Raw genomic sequence first — 25,844 nt, forward strand, 5'->3', positions numbered from 1 at the left:
TTGTCTTGTTTCATCAATTAGCAAACTTTCTGAGATATTTCTATATTTTCCAGAAACACAAAAATATCATCATTTTTTCCTCCGTAGGCATTTCTGAATATTTCCAAGGAGGAACATTTATGAATGAGCACTATCTCCAGCATCTGAAATACATGTAATTTCTGCAATTGTCTCTAGCTTCAATGGAAAAAAATTTCCTTCTCTTTGGGCATCTTATGTTCACTGCGAATGGCTTAATCCTCATTATCCAATTCCATGTCGCTTCATTGTCTTGGAATAATTTTGTTTTTTTGAAAATTTTTTTGATTTGCGATCTGGAAGGAGAAACATCAATGTGAACAAAATTGATACATCTCATAAAAAAGTTGATATTTTCCCAAATTTTTTAGTTATAATATTTCTTAAATTCCCGGAGGTTTGAAATGATAAATTTTTTTTGAAAATGAACAATAAGTGATAAATACTGGAAAATATAGGTTTTGAATTGTGCTGTATTGTTTCCATTTACAGTGTTAATAATGGTGGACACATTCAATAACTGTGGACAGTTGCATTATCTCAACAACTATTGATAGTTGCATTTCGACAATAAGCCCAATTATTCTCTCATTGAATACAAACTTGTGAGTCATACAAAAATGAAACAACTTGCTACCAAGAACAAAGAAAGAAACTATTTAAATATTCGGAGAAACTCGGAGAAATGAGATTCTCCGAGTTTATCCGAAAATGGAAAATTATTTTTATTTTATTTCATTGTGTTGGATAAGTTAAGCAAACGATTCAAATAAGTTAGTATTCAATGAGAAAATTATTGCGCATATTGTCGAAATGCAACTATCAATAGTTGTTGAGATAATGCAACTGTCCAAAGTTATTGAATGCGTCCACCATTATTAACACTAACTATAAATGAGAAATTAACTGATAATCACAATAAAACTTTAACAAATTTTATTTTGACAAATATTGTTCGAGTCAAATACAGTTGATTTCAGTTGATCATTAAAACCTTTTAAAAGTATTTGTGAAAAACTATGCACTTGACGTCAATGAACAAACAATCATATTTATAAATAACAACATTTCAAAATGAACATACTTTTTCAATTCAGCCTAAATGTGTTGCAATCAACTTGATAAATCCAGTTGAAAAAATTGAAAAATCAAAAAGATTTCTTTTCAAAACAGAAGAAAAGAAAAAGAAACAGATTTTCAAACATGAAGGCATGTTGATTCAAAATTTCACAACATATAATTAATCTTTTTTTCTTATTATAAAAACAATATTAATAAGAGGGAATTTTTTATTGAGATGATTTCAAAATATTTTTTATACGTCAGTTGATACTCACATTATCAATATTTTTTAGGAGCAAAATTATTTTTGTTCTTTTTCAGTTTTGTTTTGCTAATGCCCTATTGTTGCGTTAAGACAATTCTGCTGTTCTTTTCTGCTTTTGCAACAATCAGCACACATGTTTCCACACACACAAATGAAGATTCAGAATGTGAAAACCATAAGACCGTTGAATTTGACTTGATTGGTGATAGCCAAATTGCAAACTCCATAATGCACGCTTTCCCTTGTTCACATCCCTCATATTCCCACTTTCAACCGAACACAAAACACACAGTTGCAGCAGAGTTTGTGATGGTCAATTCATCAGCTGAGCTGAAGTGGTTGAGCATTGTGCAGGTTTCAGGCAAGCGGGGAGTTGTTTGCACAGACTCGTCAAGTGTGAGGGTGGTTGAGTGTGCGCTGAAGCTGGACAGAAGCAGCACAAAAAGCATGTTCTATGCATCCCGAGCAGCACTTGTGCTGACAAACATCACCCTCTCATTTCCTTTCGCACACAGTGCAGCACAGCCTCTGATATCTTCACATCCACTCACACACACTGTGCAGCACAACAGCGGGAGAGTGGCTGTGGAGTCATCGCTCATTGCTTCAGTGTGTATTGGTGCTGAACCGTTTCTTTCTCCAATCCACGTGCCAGCCATCCATTTGGCAAGCACCGTGTTCATCAATGTCACACAACCACATGCTTCATGTGCTGATGCCAAAAGAGATGGAGGGATGACAGAGGAGCAGCACACACTGATTGACAGCTGCTTGATGGATCGTGTGGAGAATGGATATGATGGTGGGATTGTGTGGGGGATGAGTGTTTGCAAAGGCAGCTTCACGGCTTGGAACTCCTCGTTTTGTCGCTCCACCAGAACTGCCTGCCAACGAATTGAACATTCTGGCTCAGCCACAACCGATGTCAATGAATGTGCTTTTCATAATAATGAAGGTTCACAATATGGTGGAGCAATTTACCATCAATCAACGGGAACATGCTCAATTCAAAACAGTGAATTCGATGACTGCCAAGCAAAAACAGCTGGTGGTGCGTGTAACATTATCTATTCATCAAAAGTTACCGTTGGAACCTGTGTATTTTCAAATTGTTCGGCGAATGAATGGGCTGGAACATTAAGGTTAAGCTTTATTAATCAACTGAACGTCAATCAATGCAACACAACAAACAGTGCAGCACATTGGGCAGGAGGAACAGTTGAAGCAACAGAAATTAGAAATGGAAGTTCATTTTCGAACAACATCATAACGTCAGGCAAAGTAATTACACCAGATAACAATGAAACTGGAGGAGGGATATGGTGTTCAAATACGTTTGGCATGGTGTTTTCAGAGTGTCTGTTCAGATCGTGCTCATCGGAAAACAGTGTTGGTGGTGCAATGAGTTTCTCAACTCGAGAATATAGTTATCTTATCACAAAGCTCTCCTTCTGCTTCTTTGATGGGAATCAGGCCAGCAGCACTGGGGCTGACATCTATGCATCACAGGAGTGGAGCACGGTTCTTGTGGAAAGCAACATTGTGGAGTGTCGAACATCAACCACAGCACCAAACAGATTGTTTGTGGCTGGCAGCGACCGCAGCCACCTGATGAACAGGCTCCTCTCCCAGGCATTTGTCAGCAAGCACAACGGCTCAGACACCCCGCTCTGCGGCATCACACTCTTTCCCTGCAGCACACTCGGCTTCTCGCTCACCCTCATCAATAGGTCTGCCCACCCGGTCTCCATCACTTTTGCTCCTGGCACTTATCCCGAGGCAGAGGCAGCTGTCGACTCGCTGGTGCTCCAAGTTGCTGGCCACAAGAGCTCCACAACCATCCTGCCAAAAGCCACCACTCGCTCTTTCGTCTCCCTCACCAGCGGACAGCTGACATTTGTCTCCTTCACTGTTGTCCACGGCTCTCCATCAGCACAGCCTGCCTCCCACCCCCTGTTTTCTGTCTCGAGCACAGCAGCTGCATGGATCAAAAACTGCCTCATCACTGCAGACACAGCACAGAACAATGTGTTTGGAGCACCCCTCATCACCATGGATGGAGGGGCATTGGCTGTCGAGAACTGCGAGATAAACACAATCACACTCTCGGAGGCGCCTCTCATCCGCGCAGCAGTCACAGCCGAGCTGGCACTCACCAACATCACAATATCAGCGGTGCAACGGGGTGTGGGGAGCGGTGCTGGAGCAGAGTGTGACATCGAGGATGGCGGGGCTGTGGAGATGAACAACGTGTCGCTGAGTGGGTGCACATGCTCGAAGGGGGATGGTGGGGGTGTTTGGGCGAGGCTGAGGAGTGGAGGCAGATTGCAGATGGGAGCTGTGTCAGCAGTGTCGTTTGAGGGCTGCACTGCTCCGAACGGGCAGGAGGCAAAGGGGAAGGGAGGTGGGGTGTTTGTTTCGGCTGAAGGTGGAGGATGTGCGATGGTGCTGAAGGAGATGGGCTTCTCGGGGTGTGCAGCGTGGAAGGGGAACAATGTGTTTGTGGAGGCGCCTGTGCTGCGGGTGGTTGTGAGCACCTCCTCGATGGGCTTCAGCAGGAGCGGGATGAGCGACGAGGATCTGATGGGATTCGAAGACGGGCATCGAGAAGACCCACTCCCGCTGGCACCCTTTCTGAAGGTGTTTTCACCCCCAGCGTTTGTTGGCGGAGCCAAGGGGAGAGACTTCAGCGCCTGCGGGTTTGCCGAGCACCCCTGTGTGTCCATCGGAAAGGCAGCTGGCCTGTGGTTTTCTGGCAGCAAAAGAAGCATCATCCTGCACACGGGGTTTGTGTGGAGAGAGGAGATCGAGCTGGGCGGCAACGAGTGGAGCATCCAGTGCGAGGAAAAAGGAGACGAGGTTGGTGTTGCACCCTCTGCACCCCCTTCCCATCCTGCGCTCATCACAACCACACGCCCTGCACAGCTCATCAACGTGGTCTTTGCTCTGCCACAGACCCTTTCGCAGTCCACAACACACCTCCTGTGCTGCAAGGGTGCCACACTGACACTGACTTCGTGCGGAATCAAAACAGCTGGTGGGGTTCACTCGGTGGCGTTTGTGCCTCTTGCTGTGACAGACGGGAAGATCGAAGCCACAAACCTTGTGTGCTCAGCAATGGCGCTGGCTGGCCAGCCACTGATGTCTGTTGCAGGTGCTGGGGCAGAGGGCGACATTGGCAAGCTGAGTGTCGAGTCTGTCAGCACAACTGCCGAGTGCGGGCTGCTCGAGGTTGCAAATGGCGGCTCCTTGCGGGTGTGGAACTCCACAGTGTCCTCGCCCACAGCACCCCTCGCATGCCCACTGCTCAGCTCTGCCTCTGCAAAGGCAATACTCCTCCAAAATAGCACCTTCGCCAACTTCGACAGAGCCAGCCGGAATGGCGGATGCATCGAGTGCACACTGGCAGACGGATCGAGCCTGGCTGTTGCTGGGTGCACTCTGAGCGAGTGCTGCAGCAGAGGCGCAAATGGCGGAGGGATCTGGGTCGAGATGAAGTCTGGAAGCCACTTCTCTGTGGAAGGCTCGACTGATGCTGATGCTGGTGGTGATGATGGTGATGGTAGAGTTGCAGGGTTTGACACGTGTTCAGCATTGAAGAGCGCAGAGGGGGAGCACGGGTGTGGAGGAGGGGTGTATGTGGATGCAGAGGAGGGTGCAACCGACTTTGTGGTGGGGGATGTGGTGTTCGCCAGCTGCACTGCCGAGAAAGGGTCCAGCCTGTTTGTCTGTGGATACGACCTGCTGGCGCTGATCAACGAGCACTCGCTCGGCGCACACAGGGAGGAGGCTGATCTGGCCAAGCTGGCTGGGTTCGAGAGGTGCGCCACAGACAGCTCGTTCTGCATCCCGCTGGTGGTGTATCTCTGGACCAACTTCACAGCCGACGGCTTTGTGGACGGGGCTGGCGGAGGCGACTTCAGCCGGTGCGGGTTCAGCGAGGCGCCGTGCAGGACTGTCGACCACATTGTCTCCACCCGGTTCGCGCCCCTCCCCCAGCGCCCTTCCACAATCACCATCGCCTCAGGCTCCACAATCACCAAGGCACTCAACCTCCTTCCAGCTGCTGCCCCTGCTGCCCCGCAGCCGCTGCCATCCCTCACCATGCAAGGAGCAGCCCAGGCTGCCCGGCTCTCTGTGTTTGATCTCGCCCCAGCCGAGCAAGACGCCTTCCTCGCCTCGGCCATCACCCTCACCCTCCACTCCCTCGCCCTCTGCATCCCTGCTGCCCTGCGCCAGCCAAGAGCCTTCTTTTGCTCCTCATCCCGTGCGCTGTGCATCTCCGCCTGCTCGTTCGAGCTGAGAGAGGGGAGCATGCTGGCCTATTCGCTCATCCTCGTCGAGGAAGGGTCCTTCAGTGCGAGCCAGCTGGCCATCGGCACAGACTCATCTGCAACCGCTGTCTCGTGCTTGCCACCCCTGGTTGTGATCCGCTCGTCGGGATCTGTGAGCCTGGCAGGCTGCTCGGTGGCGGGTGTGTCTCACTCCCAAGGCAACGGATCCTGGGCTGCTGCGGAGTGCCAAGGGCCGTCAGCAAGGCTCTGCATCGCCAACAGCACCGTGTGTGGATGCAGTGCAGCTGCAAGCGATGGAGCGGGTGGAGGGCTGCTGTGCAGTGCTGCTGGCGGAGCAACAGTCGAGATCAGCAACACCTCCTTCACCCTGTGCAGTGTTTCCAGCGAGGGCACACTCGCGAAGGGAGTTGGCGGAGGGGTGTTCCTCGACTGCGCTGGAGCAGCATCTGGCTTCCAGCTGAGCAACACATCGTTCGACCAGTGCAGTGCGTGGAAGGGCAAGAACCTGTTTGTCTGTGCCGACTCTCTCTCCCAGCTCGTCACCCGCACCTCCATGAACTTCACCTTCGCGATCGGCGTGGATGAGGCGCCAGACCTGGACGAGCTGAGCGGCATCGACAGGGCAAGTGCATCCCTTGTGCTCCCGCTGGTGCTCCTGCTGCGCTCCTTCGCTCGGCCCTGCGTTGTGGGGGGCGAGGACGGCGTGGATGCATCCCTCTGCGGATATCCCGACTATCCCTGCCAGACCATCCCGTATGCTGCCTCCTCCCGCTTTGGCCAGTCCCTCGCTGCCCTCCGCCTCCAGCCCCCTTTCTCCTTCAGAGACACCCTCTGCCTCTGCTCGCAGCCACTCGCCGTCGACTCTGCTGCTGCGGGCACACAGATCGACATCAGGGCTGATGGCGAAGGAGAGGGCGAGGCCTTGGTCGAAACAGGGATCGAAGTCGGCCTCTCGGGGATGTGCTTTGGCCTGCCTTCCTCCTTTGCGCCCCGCCCCCGAGCAGCCCTGTTCTGGTGCAGCGCAGCCACACTCACCTTCACCGCATGCACCACAGCTGCCCCGCCCTCTCCCCTCCAGTACTCCTTCGCTGTCGCCTCCAGTGGCACAGTGCTCCTCTGCCAGTTCGCCATGCACAGCACAGCCTTTGCTGCGTCCCCCGCATTCCTCCTCGAAGGCAGCAGTGCTGCTGGCTCGTTTGTCGAGCTGCACCTGCGCAGCACCACCACAAACGCGCCCAACGGGCTGATCCGCGCAGCATCCGGCGCCTCTCTGCGCGTGGAGAACTCGACCATCGCCGATGCCACCATGGACTCGAGCGAGGTCATCTGCTCCCCGCTCACCACCACCTTGGCGCTGAAGAACACCTCCTTCGCCAACATCACCAGGCTGCGTGGAAGCGGAGGGCTGGTGGTCGGGGCTGTGAGCGGGGGAAGGAAGTTCAGCTTCGCCAACTGCACCATGGAGAGGTGCAGCTGCATCGAGAGCGGCAGCACGCGCGGCGGCGGGGTTGTGGCCGAGGTGAAGAAAGGCGGAGAGTGGGTGTTCGAGAAGAGCACTGCAAGCGAGTGCACAGTCGACGGGCTGGCAGGGTGCGGAGGAGGGCTGTTCCTGCGCTTTGCGGTGGCCGATGTGCGGTACTCCATGAAGGGCATCGCCTTTGCAGCCAACGACGCCTGGCTCGGCAAAGACGTGTATCTCGTGTGCCCCGCCCCGCACGCTGCCCTCCACGCCATCTACTGGGAAGGCTCTGCCGCCGACACAGACCCCGCCACCACCAAGTGGGTCCACGACGACTCTGCGCCCCAGGGCGCCAACGTGTCCATCCTCTTCTACCTCTTCCCCCCCTCCGACGAGATCGTGTATGTGCAGAGCGGCACAGACCCCTTCCCGCAGTGCGGCAGCAAGGTGTATCCCTGCGCCACCATCCCCGTGGGTGTGGCTGCGCTGAGCGGCAACAGAACCATCGTCCACCTCACCAACCCAAACACCCTCGCCAGCAGCATCGACCGCGACACACTCTCGCTCACCATCGAAGGAGAGCGCGGCGCACGCTCCCACCTCACCATCCAGCCAGGCGGGTGCTTTTCCCTCACCGCGGGAACAGCTGCAACCTCCTTCACCCTTTCCCAGCTCGTGCTCCTTCTTCCATGCTCCCCTCTCCAATCTGGCCTGTCTGTGCCTCCCCTCATCACTGCTGCCACTGGCCGCTTTTCGGTGGTCGACTGTCTGTTCGGCACGCAGGACGGAGCAGAAGACGGAGCAGAGGCATCCACATCCATGACTGTGGCGTCAGGCGAGGGAGGCACCATCCTCTTCGACTCCGTTGCCTTCTCCCACCTCGCCTTTGCGGGAGGAAGCCGGATTGCACACATGGGCAGCGGGAGTCTCACCATGGAGGGGTGCAACATCACGTCTGTCTCAGGCAGCGGAGGAGGGCTGGTTGCTGGAGGTGCGGGTGCAGCGCTGTCTCTGAAGGGGCTGAGGGTGCACACAACCCCAAGCACAGACGGGCACTTCCTCAAGGCCAGCTGCTCTGCCAAGGTGGAGATCGCAGACGGATGCGAGTTCGAGCAGTGCAGCTCGGCAGCGGGGGATGGCGGGTGTGTGTGGTGCCAGATGGATGGCGAGGGAGAATTGGGCATCCACAACTCCTCCATCAAGGCGTGCAGCGTCCCTGCCTCGAGTGGCAGAGGCGGTGGCATCTTCTTGCACCTGCTTGACCAGCCCAACAACAACAACAACAACAACAACTTCCAGCTGGCTGACCTGACCTTCTCAGCCAATGCAGCCCTGTGCGGGAGAGATGTGTTCCTGATGTGCACAGACCTGAACGAGAGCGTGAAGGCTGCGCGGTTTGTGTCTCTTGCTGGAGACGGAGCAGAGGGAGAGGCAGAGATGGAAGGCACAGACACACACAGGTTTGGCGATGTGCCGGTGGAGCTGCAGCTGTTTCTGAGGGTGCGGAAGGCTGGCGAAGTCGTTGTGTCTGACCAGGGATACGATGTGCTCGGGTGCGGGACACGCCAGCACCCTTGCTTTTCGTTCTGGAGAGGCCACGCAAATGCCGATGCATCCCTGCCCAGCAGGACAATGCTCGTCGCCAACTCCACCTTTGTGCAGGATGCCCTGGATGTCTCAGGCTTCCTGGTGCAGTCGTCCGACGACGCCTCATCCTGCACCATCTCTGTCCGCTCAGCCGTCTCTTCTTCCGCTGCCTCTCCTGCCTCCGCTGTCCTCGCCACAGCTGCAAAGACTGCCTTCCTCCGCATCCTCTTCGACCTTCCCTCTGCCTTCTCCTCTGGCCAATCTGTCTTCCTCTCCTCCTCTGCGCCTCATGGCGAGCTCTTCCTCACCAACATCACATTCTCTTCTGCCTCTGCTCGCTCCCTCAGCTATCTGCTCCTCAGTGCAGCCGGCCAGTCTGTGCACCTCGCCCGGTGTGTTGTCCAGTCTCTCGCCTTTCCCGACGCTCCGCTCCTGCTCATGTGCACCTCCACCATCGCCCACTCCTCCTTCGCCAGCATATCTGCCCCGGCCTCTGCAGACGGAGGCGCACTCAAGGCGGTTCTCGCTGCAGAGCACACACTCGCCACTGCCAACACCTCCTTCGCCCTCTGCTCCTGCTCCCCACACAGCGGAAGAGGTGGCGCCCTCTTCCTCGACTGCACCTCCTCACACACACCCAACCCCTTTGTGCTTGGCCTGGCAACATCATTCACGCAGAACGCAGCGCCAGTCGGGAGGCATGTCTTCGTTGCCAGCCTCGACCTCAATGCCACCGTGACCAACTCCGCCTTCGCCTTCGACTGCTCCCCCTTCGCCAGCGACCCAAACGCGTTTGTCGGCAGCGACACAGCCCACCCCGCCACTGATCTCTTCCGCTTCCTCCTACCGTATCAGGCCGACGCCATCTATCTGTCGGCTGCTGGATCCGACGTGAAGAGGTGCGGGAGCGAAGCCGATCCCTGCGAGAGCTTCTGGAAAGGGATGCAGCAGGTGGACAGCGCAGCAGCACACAAGACCATCTTCATCGACGGCCACACGCTCGTGCAGGACCCCTTCGACCTGTCCTCCTTCACCGTCCAGTCTGCCCCTGCCCTGTCTGAGGGCAGCCCTCGCCCGGCACTCAACGCCCGCAGCACCACAGACACCCGCGCTGCCCCGCTGTTCACAAACACCAGGCAGCTCCGCCTCGACTCCATCGCCATCTGCACCTCTGCCTCCTTCGCAAACGCGCTGCAGGCGGTGATCCTGAGCGAGGGCGGAGACCTCGTGCTCACCCGCTGCGCCTTCTGCTCCAACGCAACCTCCCACCAGCCAGGCGACTATTCCTTTGTGGTGTGCCGGGGCGGCACTGCCACAGCCGACAACCTCGAGATGAGCGATGTGTGTGTGGTGCTGCCCGTGTTCCGGCTGGAAGGGAGCTGCGGATGCCTCGTGGCTGGCGCAGCAGTGCGCTCCGCGAGGATCGCCTCGGGGTGTGTGTTCTGCTTTGCCAGCGGCTCGGCCGCAAGGACGAACGGAGAGGCGCGCTTTGTCTGCACAAACTCCACCTTCGACACAGTCACACGGGAAGACGACGGGCCCTGCTGCGTGTCGGCCGAGCCGGGCAGTGCTGTTGCGGCCGAGATGAACAGCACAGTGCTCGAGTCGTGCAGGGCTGGCACGTCGGAGTGGGGCGGGGCGTGGCTGTGCTGGCTGAGCGGCGAGGGGCACATGCGGATGTCCCAGTGCCGCGTCGTGCAGTGTGCCTGCTCCACCCGCACCGGCAGAGGCGGCGGCGTGTGCCTCGCCTCCGACCTCTTCGGCTCCCTCGACTTCCTCTTCGCAAAGTGCGCCTTCGACGCCAACACCGCCTGGCGCGGCAGAGACATCTTCGTCCAGTGCCGCAACATCCCCTCCCAGATCAACGACACCCAGTTCCGCTTCGACCTCCAGCCCGACAAATACAACCCCGTCAACGCCATCTTCGGCGCCGACTCCCTCGCCCCCGACCCCATCGACCTCATGGACTTCATCACCGTGCTCCAGCTCAGCACCGTTGTCGTGGCCTCCGCGCAGCCCAGCCCCGGCGAAGACTCCCGCCAGTGCGGCACCCCAAAGCTGCCCTGCCGCACAGTGGGGTGCGCCCTGGCCCATGTGTACGGCGACCTCTTCCGCATGCTCGCTGTCGACGGCCAGGGCGTGGTGAACGGAGAGGCTGTGCTGGAGGAGCTGAGTGTGTGTGCGCTCGACAGGCTGAGTGCAGACATCCTGTTCGAGGGCGAGCTGGTGCAGACACGCGACTGCCTCATCGAGGCTGTCTCTGCTGTGGCCATCGAGTGCATCTCCTTCATCCTCCCGCCCTCGCCTCCCATCACCCACCCGGCCCTGCTCCACATCCGCACAGGCACACTCACCCTCACCAGATGCAATGTCGGTGCGCCTGCCCAGACACCCCCTCCCCGCATCCACACCTTCCTCTCAGTGGAGTCGGCTGCTTGCACACTCCGCCAGGTGGCTGTGTGCAACCTCGCCTGCCATGCAATCGCTGCAGCTGCTGGCGGATCCCTCGTTCTGCACGAGGTCTGTGCTGCTGATGTTGTGTGCCAGAGCTGCGCCATTGCTGCCGACAGCGCAGAAGTCACCATCGCCTCCTCCCGCTTCACACAGATGATGGCTGACTCTCCCAACACATCCTCTGCTCATGCTGCTGGTGCTGCTGCCCTGTGCCTCTCCCGCTGCAACAGCCTCTGCGTGGCCAACTGCACCTTCGCTGGCTGCTCCAGCCCCTCTCCAACAGGCATGTCTGTGCGTGTGCTGGACTCCGCAAACGCAGCAATCGACTGCTGCCTGTTCGACGGGCTCAGCCACGCCACACACAGACTCCCCCCAGGCAACACCTTTCACGAGGTGTGCAGCTGGAACGGATCGATGCTGCACCTGCAGCGCGGCTCAGCTGCCGTGAAGGACACAGCTTTCGCCAACAGCCCAGCTGGCGCACTCTCCTTGAGCAACGGAAGTGCGACTGTCGCCAAGTGCGAGTTCATGAGCAACAACCCATCCATCGAGGGCTATCCATCGCTGAGAAGAAACATCATCTGCTCTGATTCAGGATCACTGGATGTGATGAGTCTGAAAGGAGGTGATGGATTGAAGGATGGTTCATCATTGTGGATGTTGAATGATGGATGTGCATTTGATGGGATTGTTTCTGAGAGAGATTCATCATTCTTCATTCCTGTGTTGGAGAGTGTGGAAACAAAAGAAGAGGCAAATAGAATGAAGCTGACATTCAAAGGAATGCTTCTTGTTCCATGCAATCTGTCATTCTCAGTTGTGAAGAGGAAGGGAGATGAGAAAGAGATTGAACATTATGATTTTGATTCAAATGGATTCTTGTCAGAAAGAGAAGCAGAAGGAAGTGTGGCAAAAGATCTCATCAGTGGTTGTGGAAGTGAAATAGAAGTGAGTGTTTCAATTTTGTTTGGGAATTCAAATGCTCCTTCATTGACACAGCCATTCATTTTGAAGAATGCAAGTGAAGCAAAGGGAACTGGAAATGAAAGGATTGTTGAAGGTGGAAACAAAGAAATGTCCATATGGCCTTTAATAGTAATTATTGTGTGCATTGTTTGTGTAATACTGCTTGTAGTCATTGTTGTTTTGACTGTCCGATGGAAAAAGCAAAAGAGAAGAACAGAAGAATTGGAGGTGATTGTGGAAGACACAGTGAAGAAGGATCCAAAGGCGTTTGAGATGGTGACGATGGAGATGTCGCCTGAGGATCAGTGGCGAAGAGCTGAGAGGGAGGCTGAGAAGAAAAATGAAGAGAGGATAAAGAAGAGAGTGTATGAAAAAAGCTTGGGACACTCAGAGTCATCGGAGCATTTATTGAGTGAGAGTGGATCGACTGAATACATTCTGGGGAGAGACTCAGACAAGATTCCTCAATGGATGCTGGAGAAGGAAGAAGATGATGAAGAAACAAGAAAGCGAACACCCTCACCATCCGTTTCATCCACTTCAACCACAGGCACTTCAGACACAGATTCAACATTTGTTCGAGGGGAGGATCTGTGCCCCACTACTTCATCGATGTCAAATCTTGTCGATGCAATGGCATGCTCATCCCCACATGAGAAATTGATTGTGGACTTGAGGGATTCTCTGTTCATGTTGCTTCATGGAAAGAATAAGACAAAGGAGATGGCAATAGGAACTCTGAAGGAGAGGGAGCAGACAGCTGCTCAGATTCTGTTTTGGGTGGCTAATCTTTCGCTCCATTCATTTGATGAAATGGACAACCCTCTCTCATCTCTTTCCAATCTGAGTCCCCACCTTGTGCTATTCTCCGAGCACATGGTGATCTGCATTGTGATGCATTCTGACTTGTTGTCAGATGATGATTCAGACTCGTCTTCCATCTCTTCGTCAACTGTTGTGACTTCAACCAGTAATGATGACAACGACTCACTACCTTCATCTGCCTTTGAAGATGAAGATAGTTTCAAAAAAGAGTGTCTGAGGTGGAAGGCGCCAGAGCTGCTGATCAACAAGAAGATGGGCGCAACAAAGGAGTCGGTGGCATTCTCGGTCGGGATGATGCTGTGGGAGTGCCTGACGCTCCAGATCCCGTTTGGTGATTATGAGGCAGAAATCGCTGGAGAAAAAATCAAAAATGGAGAGAGGCCGCCCATGCAGCCCATCGGCTCGTCTGCCTTCTCTGAGCTTGTCAAGGCCTGCCTGTCGGTGAACCCCGCCGACAGACAGACCCTCACCAGTCTCAAGCGCCTGCTCATCCAGCACTTCCCGCCTGGCGCTGCCATCCTCACCCTCTCCGATGCAGTCGACTACACCTGCTGCTCCGACAGACAGCAGCAACTCTCTGGCTCAGCCTCGTGCAGCTCCATCTCGGCCACTTTCATCTCGTAGAACACTGTTTTCCTCCTTCCCCCCCGATATCTTGTTCATCGGCGTGCAGGATTCGCTTCAACAAGGTGGATGAGTGTTGTTGAATTCAGGGAAACAAATGATGAATTGGAACGAAACACCCAATTTGTTCCTTCCAAATACCATTTATGATTCTTGTTCTTTATTTTCCTTTTTGTTCTATCTTTTTGTTTGTTTGTTTGTGTTGTTGTTGTTGCACAAAATGCATCAGTGTTTGTGCATCTTTTTCTGTTTGTTCGCTTCTATCCCCACCGTTTTTGTTTTTGTGACACTTCACCTTTGCCATTTTCTGCTCTTCCCCATGATGCTCATCTTCTTTTGTGTTTGTCTTGTTTTTTTGTGTTTTTTCGAATCCAAAAAATGAAGTGATTGTTGAAAACAGATAAACTCAATTCTTTGAACTTAAAAATGTCACATACCAGCAGCCATGCAGAGCTGCCCTCTTCGTCGTTCCACCTGAGAGAAAGAGGAAGAGACAAAACAAAATAATCTCAATTCCCCAGATTCATTCCCATTCGCTTTCCAAACAATTCCGAGCTGAAGGAAGAGCTGGATGTGGTTGCTTCTGTGGAGCTGACGGAATTGGCTGGTGGGCTGGTGCCTGTGCCTCGCTGTCACTGGGCAGAAAATGTGTGAGTTGTTGTTGAAGGCGAGAAAGCACAATGGATGAAGACTCAAATTCCATCTCATCTCAAATGCCCAAGCCAGTTAAATTGGCTCTTTCTCATCGCTGTGAGCCGGAATCTGTCGCATCCCAACGGTTTGAGACTCTCACTTCTCAGCAGTGCTCATTCACGTTCCTTCCTCAAATTGGCGCATTTCCTCCAGCTTTGCCAAACAACAAACATAAACCTTCACATCAACAAACAAAACACACACTTTGTCAAAAAGCTCGTCCAGCTTGGCCTCAACAAGAAATCTTGTTTTTGCATTTTTCAAAGCAAGCTGCTCTCGGACATTTGCTTTTAATGATGTAATAATAAGGATTATAGAGTTTTATATTGAAAAAAAAATGCATTTCCCGTTTAGAATACCTTTTACACAAGAAACCAAAATTTCTGTTTGCTCAATAATGCATATTACTATATTCGCTATACAAGATATGATTTCTTGAATCATTGACAACTTGTCAGATCTTACAATTCGTCTGAAAAAGATTTTTAAATATTGCTTAAATATTCAATGCAGATACTTCACCCATGTTTGCAATCCGAACATTTCTTTCGTACATAAATTCAAAAGATGATATTCAACAGATATTAATTGCCACATCAACGCTGTACAATGAAAAATTATTGGAACAATAAATTCTTCAACACTTCATTAAATTTCAAGAAATTGAGCAAATAACTATAAATTCACACGAGAAAAAGGGTCGTTTTGTGCATTCTACTATGCATTTTGCGCAATCAAATGTATCATTTAGAGTAATTGAATCATCTAAATGATTTTCATCCATTCTCTTCTCGACAATCTTTACTGAAAATACGAAAGATTACACATTTAGAACATTTGTGTAAAACAAACATTTATCATAAAAAGAAAAAATATGTTTTCTAAAAGAGTGAATTGTCTCAACAATCATTTGATCTAACCCAACTTTAAATATGAACGGATGGATTATGATAAAACGTCAAAATATAATTCGTATGAGGTTATGATATTAAATGCATATTATAAATTAACTTAAAAAGATATTTTGATACAAAGAACCACGTTTCCTCATGTTATTATGGAGAAATTGACTTCCTTTCATCATCAGAAAGTATAAAGCAGCTATTTTTGCTGCCTTTCGCAAGTCAATCTGTTACACTTTTTGTGCATAAAGTTGGAAACACAATAGTTCTTGAAGATGCGGTGCAATTATCCGATTTTATTAGAATAGCTCATAAATGGAAGCATAAAAAAGAACAATCAGAGTCTTCAAATTCTTTGCATGGCAAACTAAAGATTAAAAAAAATACTGAAAACTCAACTACGCCTTGTGAAGCTCCGCAAACTCCAATTAACGAAATTCGAAATCATGCAACAAATGAAAGTACACAGAAAAATAACATCAAGACACTTCTTCCAACTCCATCATCGTTTAAAACTATTCCTTCTTGTGTTCCAATACTACCACGTACTAAACCCACCACTTATCACCCTACTCCAGAAGTATTACCTTCATTCGCTCCTCCTCTTCGAGTACCAAAGCAAGTTAACCAAGAAAAACAGAGTTATAATTCCTCACCGGACATGAGAATAAAGTCATGCCATACAAAAAAAATATTTTCATTTGAGGAAGATCTTGTGAAAATTCGTTCTGCAACATTGAGGAGTAACGTTGCATCATTATTGGACTGTCATGGAATAAAAGTGATGCTAACTACAAATTCGTATGTCCCAAAGCAAAAAGAGAAGAAAACCAAAGAAAAAAAACGAAAATTGATTGAACTTCCACCGTCAGAACAGGTTCCCCGCGACGAGTCTGTTTCTTTGATTCGCCAGTCTTCTGTTCCTCCAACGACACACACTCTTCAGCAACTATCTCATTTTCTAGATCTTATTCTTCAGAATCCCGTTGCAACTTCAATGCTATTAAATTCACCTGTTAAACTGCATTCCTTGCCACAAAGGAATGCCACTATTCCCTCATCGTCAGAAGCTGTTGTGCCATCCGCAGTGTCGTCAACGCTCTCTCTCTTTTTGATGGGAGGCGCGCGTGTGATGGAGTGGCTAAAGGCACTTCAGCTGGAAGAAGGTCGAATGTTTTTTCTGGATAAAGAAAAAGGACGAAGAAACGTGGAGTTATACGATGTTGAGGAAGTTGTATCGTTTTTGAGAGATAAGCAGGATTCAGAAGATTGTGAAGATGATGAGGAAGAAGAAGAAGAGGAAGAGGAAGAAGAGGAGGAAGAGGAGGAAGAAGAAAGAAAAGACAGCGGAGAATCTGCAACGATAGATGAAGGAGAAAAGAATATTGAATGTAGAAGCAATTTTTGTGCAGGTGACAAAGGACACAGAGAATTTCTGCCAAAGTCATTGAAGCCAAGTTTCAGTCAAAAAGGAAAAACTGCAAAGCTTTATCAAATTGACGAAAAGGAAGAAGATGAAGAAGGAGAAATTGCAGATGAATCAACGTCATTCACGCAGCAACAATCAGTCACAGAAGATAGACACAAAAACGGAGACGAATCGCTTTTATCGACATCAGTTCTGTTTTATCTGTCGCTATCATCGTATCGAATTGCGCGTCGGCTGATGGAGTCCACACAGGAACAAGACAGGGCAGCTGGCCAAGAGCTCATCCGCGGGTGCATCACAGCAATGGACACTGCAAAAAGGAACAGAAGTGCAGCGGAACAAGCAGCAGGAATCAGTCTGAGACACCCTTTTGAGGATCTCTTTCTGTCTCTCTGTCATTATTTGTACGCCCTCAGCTTTTTTCGCCCTTCGACTGCGTTTCCGTATCAAATCATACCAGACCCTCTTGTTTTTCCATTCTTTTCAGCAGAATTGGGAACTTGCTCATCATCAGATAATTCATTGGCTTCTTCGCCAGCTCAATCTCATCAGAGTCATTTCCTGTCGCATCAGACTCATCCTTCTGCAGTTGTCGATGGAACTTCTGTAACAATATTTCCTCCTTCCCCGTGGAGCAGCCAATCGCAGCCGCTGATGTCGAATTATTTGAACAGCAAATGCTCGTCATTGGATGTGCTTATGGATGTCGTGGAACAGTTGTCTTCTGCTTTGCAGTGTCTGCTGCAACAGCACAAAACAGTCGAATCATCTTTCTTTCTCCAAACAGTTGACTCGCCACCATTTGCCTCTTTTTCCCAATCGCCAGAAGCTGCATCACTGCAGAATGTGACTGCATCTTTTCACAGCGTCTATTGCTTTCTCGCTGCTGTGTATTTTGATGCATTGTTCCGTGTGATATTTTTCATAGCATCTGAACTTATCGCTCAGAAAAGAGAGTTCGAAGCAATTCGTGTCCTGTTCCTTTTGTCATCGATGACCGAATCAAAACTGTCAAGTGAATTGGACAACATCCTTTTGGAGGTGCGAAATGGCTGCACACAAATTGATCCTTCGATACTTCTTGTCGACGAAGAAGACGAAGATTTAATCGGAAAAGAATCAAAAGTCGGAAGGCATCCAAATGAAATTGCGTTGTGTGGAGTGTTCCCGCAGTGGATGGTTGTAAATGACAGCTGGCTAAACGTTGCGCCTGGCTTTGACATTTCTGACCCGTCGCATTGTCCCTCTGAAAACGGCATTCCTCTTTTTTACCCGAACAGAATTGTGTGTTCTTCTGCCTTACGAATTATGTACTCTCAATGTGCCTTTGCCCTTTCTCGTTCGACGCAAAGTGAAATGAAAGCAAAACACTCAACATTTTCTCCAATTTATCTTCCTTCTGTTCTTTTTGAGCATGTTTCCTTGTTTTCTCAGAGCAATGTTATCTCTTTGGAATATGAGTCTTCATCAGCATTGTCTTGTTATCCTATCTCTTCTTCTTCATCTTTCGTGTTTCCTATTTGTGATTTATCAACAGAGCAATTGCCTTCTTTAACATTCAATCCTCTGATCTCTTCTACTCCATCGACTTCATCTGCCTCGTCTTTTCCATCTTCTATTTTGAAAGATAGCAATTCTCGCATTTCGAATGAAGAGCAACATGAAGAAAATGCCTCTCATAAGTTTTATTCAATGCAAAAAATGAAGTTTGTGCAGTCTCCTTTGGATTGTCTTCAGTTGGCATATGCTTCGCTGATATCAGCTGCTTTGCCTCTTTCTCCTTCGCTTTCATCTCGCTTTTTGGCAGAAACATCAAACGCCTCCATAAACACACTTCTTACTCTATCTGACTCTGAAGACGACTCATCCTATCAACCTTCAGCAGATTCATTTGCTTCTAATTTATCTTCTTCTTCGTCTTCGTCTGCCTCTTCTGTTTCTTCTGCTTCTTCTACTTCTTCTTCTGCATCCATCATTCCTCAATCACTCCGCCACATTCTCCTTTCTTCTGCTGACATTCCTTCTCCTTCTTCTCCTTTCTCTTCGCCTCTTTCTCCAAACGATCCTCTTCCCATCCTGTTTCCCTCTGCTCCTTCCACTCAGCCAGAACCTGCTTATTCTTCTCTACCTTCTTCTTCGCCTCTCTTTTGCGTGTTTTCGATGCTCGGCCAGCTCGAAAACGAACGCGGTTGCCATTTTGCTGCTGAGATGCGCCACACAAAAGCCAAAGAGTCCTTTTCAACAGCCGCATACGCCTTTTATCTCTTGGGCGAAACTCGAAACTGTTCTGTTGTGCTGTCAAATATGTCGACAACAATTGCACTTCAAGCAGAAGAAAAGGAGATTGAACTAAACGGGCTGAAAACATGTTCCAAAGTTTCCCCGAATTTGTTATCTGAAACAGATGGCAGAGAAGAATTAAATTCGCTTGATGAAAAAACTGAAAGTTCTGCAAATTTTTCTTTGGTAGAAGCAGAATCATTGAAAGGGCAGCAATTGTTAGCCACTCGTCTCTCACAGGACGTCAATCTTTTGTGCCGTCTTTCAGTCGCACTGCAACTCAGAGCTCTCTTTCTGATGAAGCAGTCAACAGCGGAATGCAAATTTGCTTCAATAACAGCCATTCAAACAAATGATTCTTCTGAAGAGATACAAAGGAAAGATAACTCTCTTGGATTAAAAATAAATAGTTGTGAGTCAATTCAATCATCTGATATTTCAGCAACAAAGTCAGCGCAAAATTCACCTTCTCTTATTCCAACTTCAAAAAAGAATCTTTCAACTTCTCGTTCAGATTATGTTTGCATGTCTTCATCCATTTCATTTGTAACAAACATTGAAGACATGTTTTCTTCATCAAAAATGGCAGACAGACTGTCAGCGTATTTGATTCGATATGCTTCTTGCCTCCAAAAAGAAGATACAGCTGAATTGTGTCTGAATGTTGGAAGAGTGAAATCATATGAGAAGTCGTTTGTCGAATGGCTTTCGCTGATTGAAGGAGCTGCCGAGCTGAGCAAAGAAGGAGGCAACATTCTGAGAGAGGCTGTCTGCCATATGATGATTGGCGATGCTCTTCAGAACACAGGAGCCATGAAAGTTACTGTTGACGCTCATGCTACACACTTTAATGCATGCCCTTTTGCATCTTTCTGCCCTTCTATTGCACAAAACATAGCAAAATACTCATTTGCACTGGCTCATTCGCTCCTTCATCTGAGCATTGCAGCAAAGTATTTCCGTTCTTTGTCTGAATATTCAAGGTTTGCCCATTCTCAAATCAGATACGCTAAAATTCTGTGGAGAATTGAACAAGGGCTAAGAAACAAATATACTTCAAATCTCTTCCCAAAGGAGATTGCAATTCCAAGTTCATTACAGCCGTTTTTCTTATCTTCTCAAACGGAGTTATGTTTGGATAAGTTTCAGTTCAATTCCGAAGAATGCATTTCGATTGTTACTCAGTTAATAGCAATATTACTATCGTTGGGAGACACAAAAGAAAAGCTGACGCATTGCTTTGTTTCTCCTTCTTCTTGTCCCTCGGCCGAAGGTGAAAGGATAGATTTGTGGTATGAGCTTCTCCAAAAAGCGTTAAAAGAAGCTGTGCTTCTGTTCAACATCTCTTCCACAGTTCAACCGCGCTCGAGTAATTCTGCACATACTCTTCAAACAATAAAACAAATGTATCAAACAACATTGCAACTTTCCCCTCAAATTTTGTTGGATTCTTCAACGTCACTTGAAACACTCCATCAAATCTTGCTCCAGTTGAATGTGATGATGGTAATTCTTCATTTGAATCCTTCTCCTTGAATTTGCATCATTTGTATATTTTTTCTCATTAACTTTAAAAGTTTTAAAAAATTTTTTTATTTATTTACAAAAATTATTGTAAGTGAACAATTTTAAAGAAAGAATTTTCATGAAAAGGCGAAGTGAGCAATATTTATAACGAATAAGAGAAATGAAAGACCAAACACGAACAACATATGGATTTTCTAACATTTAATGTACACTTGGAACCGCTCTGCGATTAACCATTTTTAAGAATGCTTCTTTTGCTTTTTGTTGTTCTGCTTCTGCTCCCTGAAACATTTCAGCTTCAACATTTGCAGCATCAAATGTCATTCCAATTGGTTCTTCACTTTCATCCTTTTTATTCAATGCAAAAAGCGCTTTTCTTTTTGCAACTTGTGAAGCTCCTTCCATAACTCGCTCGCATCGAGTTAGACATTTTTGAAGGTCTCCATGATCTTTCTTTAAAATGCAATTGATAATGCATTCTGATGAATCTTCTTTAATTTCTTCAATATCTGCTGGTGCTTGAGTTAATGCTTCCGTTCGCTTCCAATCATTTTCAAAGGGTGCAAAAGATTTTGCAAATGCGGTTCTTGCGCATTCTAAAAGTGCTCGATGATCGTTTGTTGGACAATCAAGAATTGGTTTAAAAATGCTTGACTTATATGTGTCCTTTGAAATGAAAGTTCGTTTAAAAAGATATAAACCAAAATATTAAATAATTTTTTGCATACAAGAATGCCTTGTTCTTTTTCATCGAACAAAGGTCGTGAAATGTGATATGTATCACTGAAGCAAAGCGAAAGAAGAAAAATTGAAGCTAACATAAATAACGCTTCTCTTCAATTACTAATTGAGTTTTTAAATAAAAGACTGTATAATAAACGTCTCATTCAATAAACATTGACATGACCATTGTCTCTACAAAATTTGTCAAGACCGCAAAAACAAAAAACACATAATTATCATATATTTGTAAAATGATAAGGCAAATAACAAATTTGCATTTATTCTGTTAAAATAATTCGCTTACAAACAATTTAAAAAAGCATTCAGGATTATCAAATATTTTATTAAGGTTATTTTTTTTTATTGTTAAAAATTCAAAAAGATATGTTTTTTGTTGTATCCAGTGTGAAAAATGAATCTTCTTTATCGTTTGTTAAATTTTAGCATTAAACTTTATCAACATCGCAAATTGTGTTGTTAATAACTTGGCTGATCCTTTTTGAAATCATGCTTTCGTTCGAGTTTTGCAAACCTCCTCGTCACTCTGCCAGTGACGAGCCTTTTTTTCTTCAGTGACTGACGAATTGATAATAACTTTGTCACTTTATGATTTAATCGAAAGTTCTTTTTCTTCTGCTGGCTTGTCCATACAGAAAAATAAATTTTGTTGTCCTTTTGAAAAAATATTTATTAAAAATTTGAAACAAATAGTTTTTTATCCAAACTTGGATCTCAATTCTAAATTTTGGATAAGAATTTTGATCTTGTCAGTTAATGATTTTTTTGATCGTAACTTTTTCAGATCTTTTGTCACTTTCCAAAAATTTGTCACTTTCGTCACTGTCAAGTCACTTGTCAATTCTTAATGCAAAACAAAATATTGGTTTCTCGGATTCGATAAATGGAGATATTTTGAGCGTTGATGAGATAATCGTGGAAATTTCAAATTCATTCATGCTCTGATAATTGAATGAAGTGCTCAAAGCTGTAAGCAATGGTGAAAAGATATTTGACTTACTAGAAAGAATTAATTTTGAAAAATTGTTTTGTTTCAAAGAAGATATTCATTATCATGAAAAAATGAACATCAAATACGAAGGAATTCATTGGAGTATAAAAATAATTGTGCAGGTCGCAAATAACAATATTTGTGAAGCGAAGGAGGGACATGCCGATGATGATGATGCGAATTGCACGAGTTCTTTTCAGCCAGTGAACTGAGTCTATTTTCATGTTTAAGTATTGAAAATAATGCATTTCGCAGAATATTCAATACAGTGTTCAACTATTGATATTTTCGACTGATTTACAGCATCAGAGAAACTTGATTAAACTTGTTCGGTCAAGGAAAAAAGAGCTTATTAAACTTTGTTTGTTGTCGTATTTATCAACTTTTGATAAAATGAAATGGACAAATGCGTGATTGATGATGTTTCAAATAATCCTAACTCCATATTTTCAGAGAAAGTGATATCTTCAATATATTCTCAACATTTTTAAATGGTCCAATCCAATTTCTGTTCAGCAAATTTTTTTGAAATCGATTATTTTCAAGGGATTGCAAAGTGGTTGGGGAAAAACGTCAGAGCTTATCAATTGAGAAAAGAACTGTTTGTAAGAATTGTAACATTGTGAAAGAATCTTTTTTCAGATCATTTTCATTTCTTATTAGAAATAAACATGCGAATTTTTAATGTGATATCTCATATTTTTTCAAAACGAAAATTATTTTTCTTTCTTCAGTCAATAATCATAATTTCACCTATCTCTTCTCCTTTTCTTGCCATTTCTCTCCCGATAGGCATATTGCCTTTTTTCGCCTTCAAGCAGTTCAATCTCAATAAATGCACACGCAGTTCCTGTTGAATTCAACAAGATGATGTAATCAACCTATCTGGTGCTGCTTCAAAAAGCATTCACTCTGCTCTCTCCTCTATTTCTACAAGCGCTTGATGTGGAATTTTCTTTAGAAGCACAATACAATGAAAAATGATTATCAATGCTTCCATATTCTCAGCACTCAGCTGAAAGATGGCTGGAATCTGCTTTCGGATGTACGAGAAGCTTCTTTTACAGACGGTGTGGACGAAAGAAAGAAGAAGGAAAGGCAAGATTGGAGTGTGTGTGGAGTGTTTGAGAAAGAGAGGTGGAAGAAGTGGAAGAAAGCGATGGATGCGAAGCGGGAGGCGGTATTGTTTCCATTGAAAGAAATGCAGAGAGAAGGAAAAATTGTAATGAGTGTGTAGAAGTGGCAAATCAGCGTTTAAAGGACTTTTTGTTGATTGACAAATCTTTTATGAAAAGGAGATGATAATGGAGTATTCGAAGAGCATTATTTTCGTTTAAAGAAGAAGAAGAAGAGGAGGAGTAGAAGGAAGAAGAAGAAGAAGAAGAAGAAAAAGAAATAGAAGAGGATGATGATGAAATTAAGTGATGGTTGTCAATTCCATCTTCGTGTGTGAAGAACCCAGGGTTTTCAATGTTCCCTGGCATGCATGGGGTAGCCTTGGTGACTGTTGCATTCATGCAGGTGTATGTGCTTGTGCTTGTTTCCGAGAAGAGAAAGGATAATGTTGCTGCTGATGTTGCTTGAAGTGTGTGGAGCCTTCTATCCACATATTCCCCATGTTTTATATTGGCTGATATTCAAACTCAGCATTCCTTTGAATATTTGCTATGATCGGTGAGTAACACACAATCGTCCCTTGCACTGGCTCTCTTCCACAATCGTAACATCCATACTGCATCCCTCTCCGCGTGCTCCTCCATATCCTCCGTTTGTTCCTCGTTCTCCTTTTCATCTTTCTCCTCCTTCCCATCGTCGCAAACCACTCAAATTCATCAACTTCTTCCGTGAGCGATGCCATTACCGCTTTGGCTGCTGCTGTTGTTACCGATTCATCATTTTGCATTCGCCATTTGGATATCTTCTGCCATCTTCCACATTAAAGCTCTCCTTCAGCCTCTCCCTCTTCCTCTCCGCCAAGCAATATCTCTTTCTCTGTTGATCCCTCCTCTCTCGATTCCCCTTGACAGCCACATATCATCTGCAGCAATTTTCCTTCCCTGTCTTATCATAATAACTGATTGTGCAACAGATTCACCTGACTGCTGCTGGCTGAACGCGCTCCTTCACTGGACGTTCTTGCTCTCCTGTGCTTCCCCTCTAGTGACAGAATCTGCTCCAATTCGATTACCAAAGAACTATCCAGCTCGCGCAGTATAGCCTTCAGCTTCATCGGTGTCTCTTTTGTATCGGAGTTTTTCTTTGCAGAGATTCTCTGTGCGTTCTCTTCTTTTGCAATATTCTTCAGCTGCCGCCACATCACTGACCGATCAACAATCACACAAAACTTGTCCAACAGAGCATTGAACTGATCCATTTCCACTTTCCTCAAAAAATTCGTCCAATTATCGCATCCGACCTCTTTCTTTTGTTGCAGCTTATTCTCCCCCACCAGCTCTCTCGCTTTCCATTGATCCAGTTGCTCCACATTTCTTCTCGAAGTATCTCCACTCATCGGTTCTGAGAAATATTTTCAGAGTTTCGATGATGCTCAGGCTGCTTAGGAATATGTTTAAGATAGCTTTTCACTTTTATTCTCTTCTTTCCATTCTTCTCTTTTCTTCTTCTCCAATTTCTCAAACAATCACGGTATAGTTGATTTAAACTCTTCTTCCACATATTCTCTCAAATATCCTTCGAAAAAAAAGCAGAACAAAAAGGCAATTATTCTGTCACGCAACTTGCTGGAACTGGATTGAAAGAAGAAAATGATAAAATCAATCTTTAATTACTGAATGATGACGTGTTAGAAAATGGATAGTCATGAAGAATTCCAATCCCATAGCTTGTGTTGATGGCAATGTATCTTTTTGGGGATAACGAACGATTTCGCTATGCTTTTCAACAAAGTAAATCTATCAAAAGCAGTTATTGTTCAATTTGGAATCCGGAAAAAATATACATATATTGCATGAATCTATATTTGATGTCATAATCATTTCAATAAATCTCTTTCGAAATTTGACAGAATTTATGGTGTTATTCTTTCGAAAGTCAAACGATGAATTTTGATAAATTTAATATGGGTTATGCAAGAGATAATTTCTTTGAATATTTTGGGAATAATAACACGAATCATTTTTATGTTATTATGCCACTCAATCAATCAAATTTTTCACAAAAAAAAAAAAAAAAAAAAAAAAAAAAAAAAAAAGTGACGAAGTGACTGACGAATAATTTTGTTTTTCGGGGTGACGCAGAGGTTTAGAGTTTTGATCAAAAAATAAGTCTCAATGGGATTTTGAATAATTGAATTTTTACTGATAATTCACTTTGTTCTTGATGTTGTTATTGCAGAAACATTATTGTCACCATAATCCCATTGAGATAAAAATTTTGATCAAAACACGAACGAACGTGTGATTTCAAAAAGGATGAGCCACGTCTTCATCCTCAACCGGATGTATTTTCACTCAAGTTTTTTCCTCAATTTTTGTCTTCAAATAACAAATTCGAGAATCTCCAAAGAAAAAATAATTGCTGAAAACAAGGAGGCTTCAGACAATTCTTCCTTTTATCTCTCAATGAAGCTAACTGTTTTGGAGACTGAATTGGATAAACAATATTGGATTCAGAGTCGCATATAATTTTCATGTTGTTTGTGTTCATTTTTTTATTTGGTGGTTGTGTGATATGTGATGAATGCGATGGTCGAAATACAACAATTTT

General features: G+C 46.4%; 6 protein-coding genes across 6 annotated transcripts; 3 read left to right on the forward strand and 3 right to left on the reverse strand.

Moving 5' to 3' along the window:
- Positions 1 to 1,393: 1,393 nt before the first annotated feature.
- MONOS_886 (uncharacterized protein) lies at positions 1,394 to 13,938 on the forward strand. The gene has a single exon (XM_067879306.1). The coding sequence runs from the start codon at positions 1,415 to 1,417 to the stop codon at positions 13,553 to 13,555; it is 12,141 nt and encodes a 4,046-aa protein (XP_067719739.1). The 5' UTR covers positions 1,394 to 1,414; the 3' UTR covers positions 13,556 to 13,938.
- Positions 13,939 to 14,365: 427 nt separating this feature from the next.
- MONOS_887 (uncharacterized protein) lies at positions 14,366 to 15,109 on the reverse strand (the record flags this gene model as incomplete). Its single annotated transcript, XM_067879317.1, has 5 exons — positions 14,366 to 14,401; positions 14,453 to 14,535; positions 14,608 to 14,720; positions 14,938 to 15,047; positions 15,101 to 15,109. The coding sequence occupies 5 exons, from the start codon at positions 15,107 to 15,109 to the stop codon at positions 14,366 to 14,368; spliced, it is 351 nt and encodes a 116-aa protein (XP_067719740.1).
- Positions 15,110 to 15,934: 825 nt separating this feature from the next.
- MONOS_889 (uncharacterized protein) lies at positions 15,935 to 20,395 on the forward strand (the record flags this gene model as incomplete). The annotated part of the gene is made up of 1 exon (XM_067879335.1): positions 15,935 to 20,395. The coding sequence occupies one exon, from the start codon at positions 15,935 to 15,937 to the stop codon at positions 20,393 to 20,395; it is 4,461 nt and encodes a 1,486-aa protein (XP_067719741.1).
- A 51-nt stretch (positions 20,396 to 20,446) lies between these two features.
- MONOS_890 (uncharacterized protein) lies at positions 20,447 to 21,259 on the reverse strand. The gene is made up of 2 exons (XM_067879347.1): positions 21,115 to 21,259; positions 20,447 to 21,052 (listed from the first exon to the last, which is right to left on the reverse strand). The coding sequence occupies exons 1-2, from the start codon at positions 21,205 to 21,207 to the stop codon at positions 20,588 to 20,590; spliced, it is 558 nt and encodes a 185-aa protein (XP_067719742.1). The 5' UTR covers positions 21,208 to 21,259; the 3' UTR covers positions 20,447 to 20,587.
- A 1,832-nt stretch (positions 21,260 to 23,091) lies between these two features.
- MONOS_18275 (uncharacterized protein) lies at positions 23,092 to 23,702 on the forward strand (the record flags this gene model as incomplete). The annotated part of the gene is made up of 2 exons (XM_067871279.1): positions 23,092 to 23,347; positions 23,614 to 23,702. 2 exons carry the CDS (start codon positions 23,092 to 23,094, stop codon positions 23,700 to 23,702), a joined length of 345 nt encoding a protein of 114 aa, XP_067719743.1.
- A 481-nt stretch (positions 23,703 to 24,183) lies between these two features.
- MONOS_891 (uncharacterized protein) lies at positions 24,184 to 24,630 on the reverse strand (the record flags this gene model as incomplete). Its single annotated transcript, XM_067879358.1, has 1 exon — positions 24,184 to 24,630. The coding sequence occupies one exon, from the start codon at positions 24,628 to 24,630 to the stop codon at positions 24,184 to 24,186; it is 447 nt and encodes a 148-aa protein (XP_067719744.1).
- Between the last annotated feature and the right edge of the window lie 1,214 nt (positions 24,631 to 25,844).

This window comes from Monocercomonoides exilis (genome assembly GCF_001643675.1).
Source record: "Monocercomonoides exilis strain PA203 chromosome Unknown scaffold59-495361, whole genome shotgun sequence".
NCBI lineage: Eukaryota > Preaxostyla > Oxymonadida > Polymastigidae > Monocercomonoides > Monocercomonoides exilis.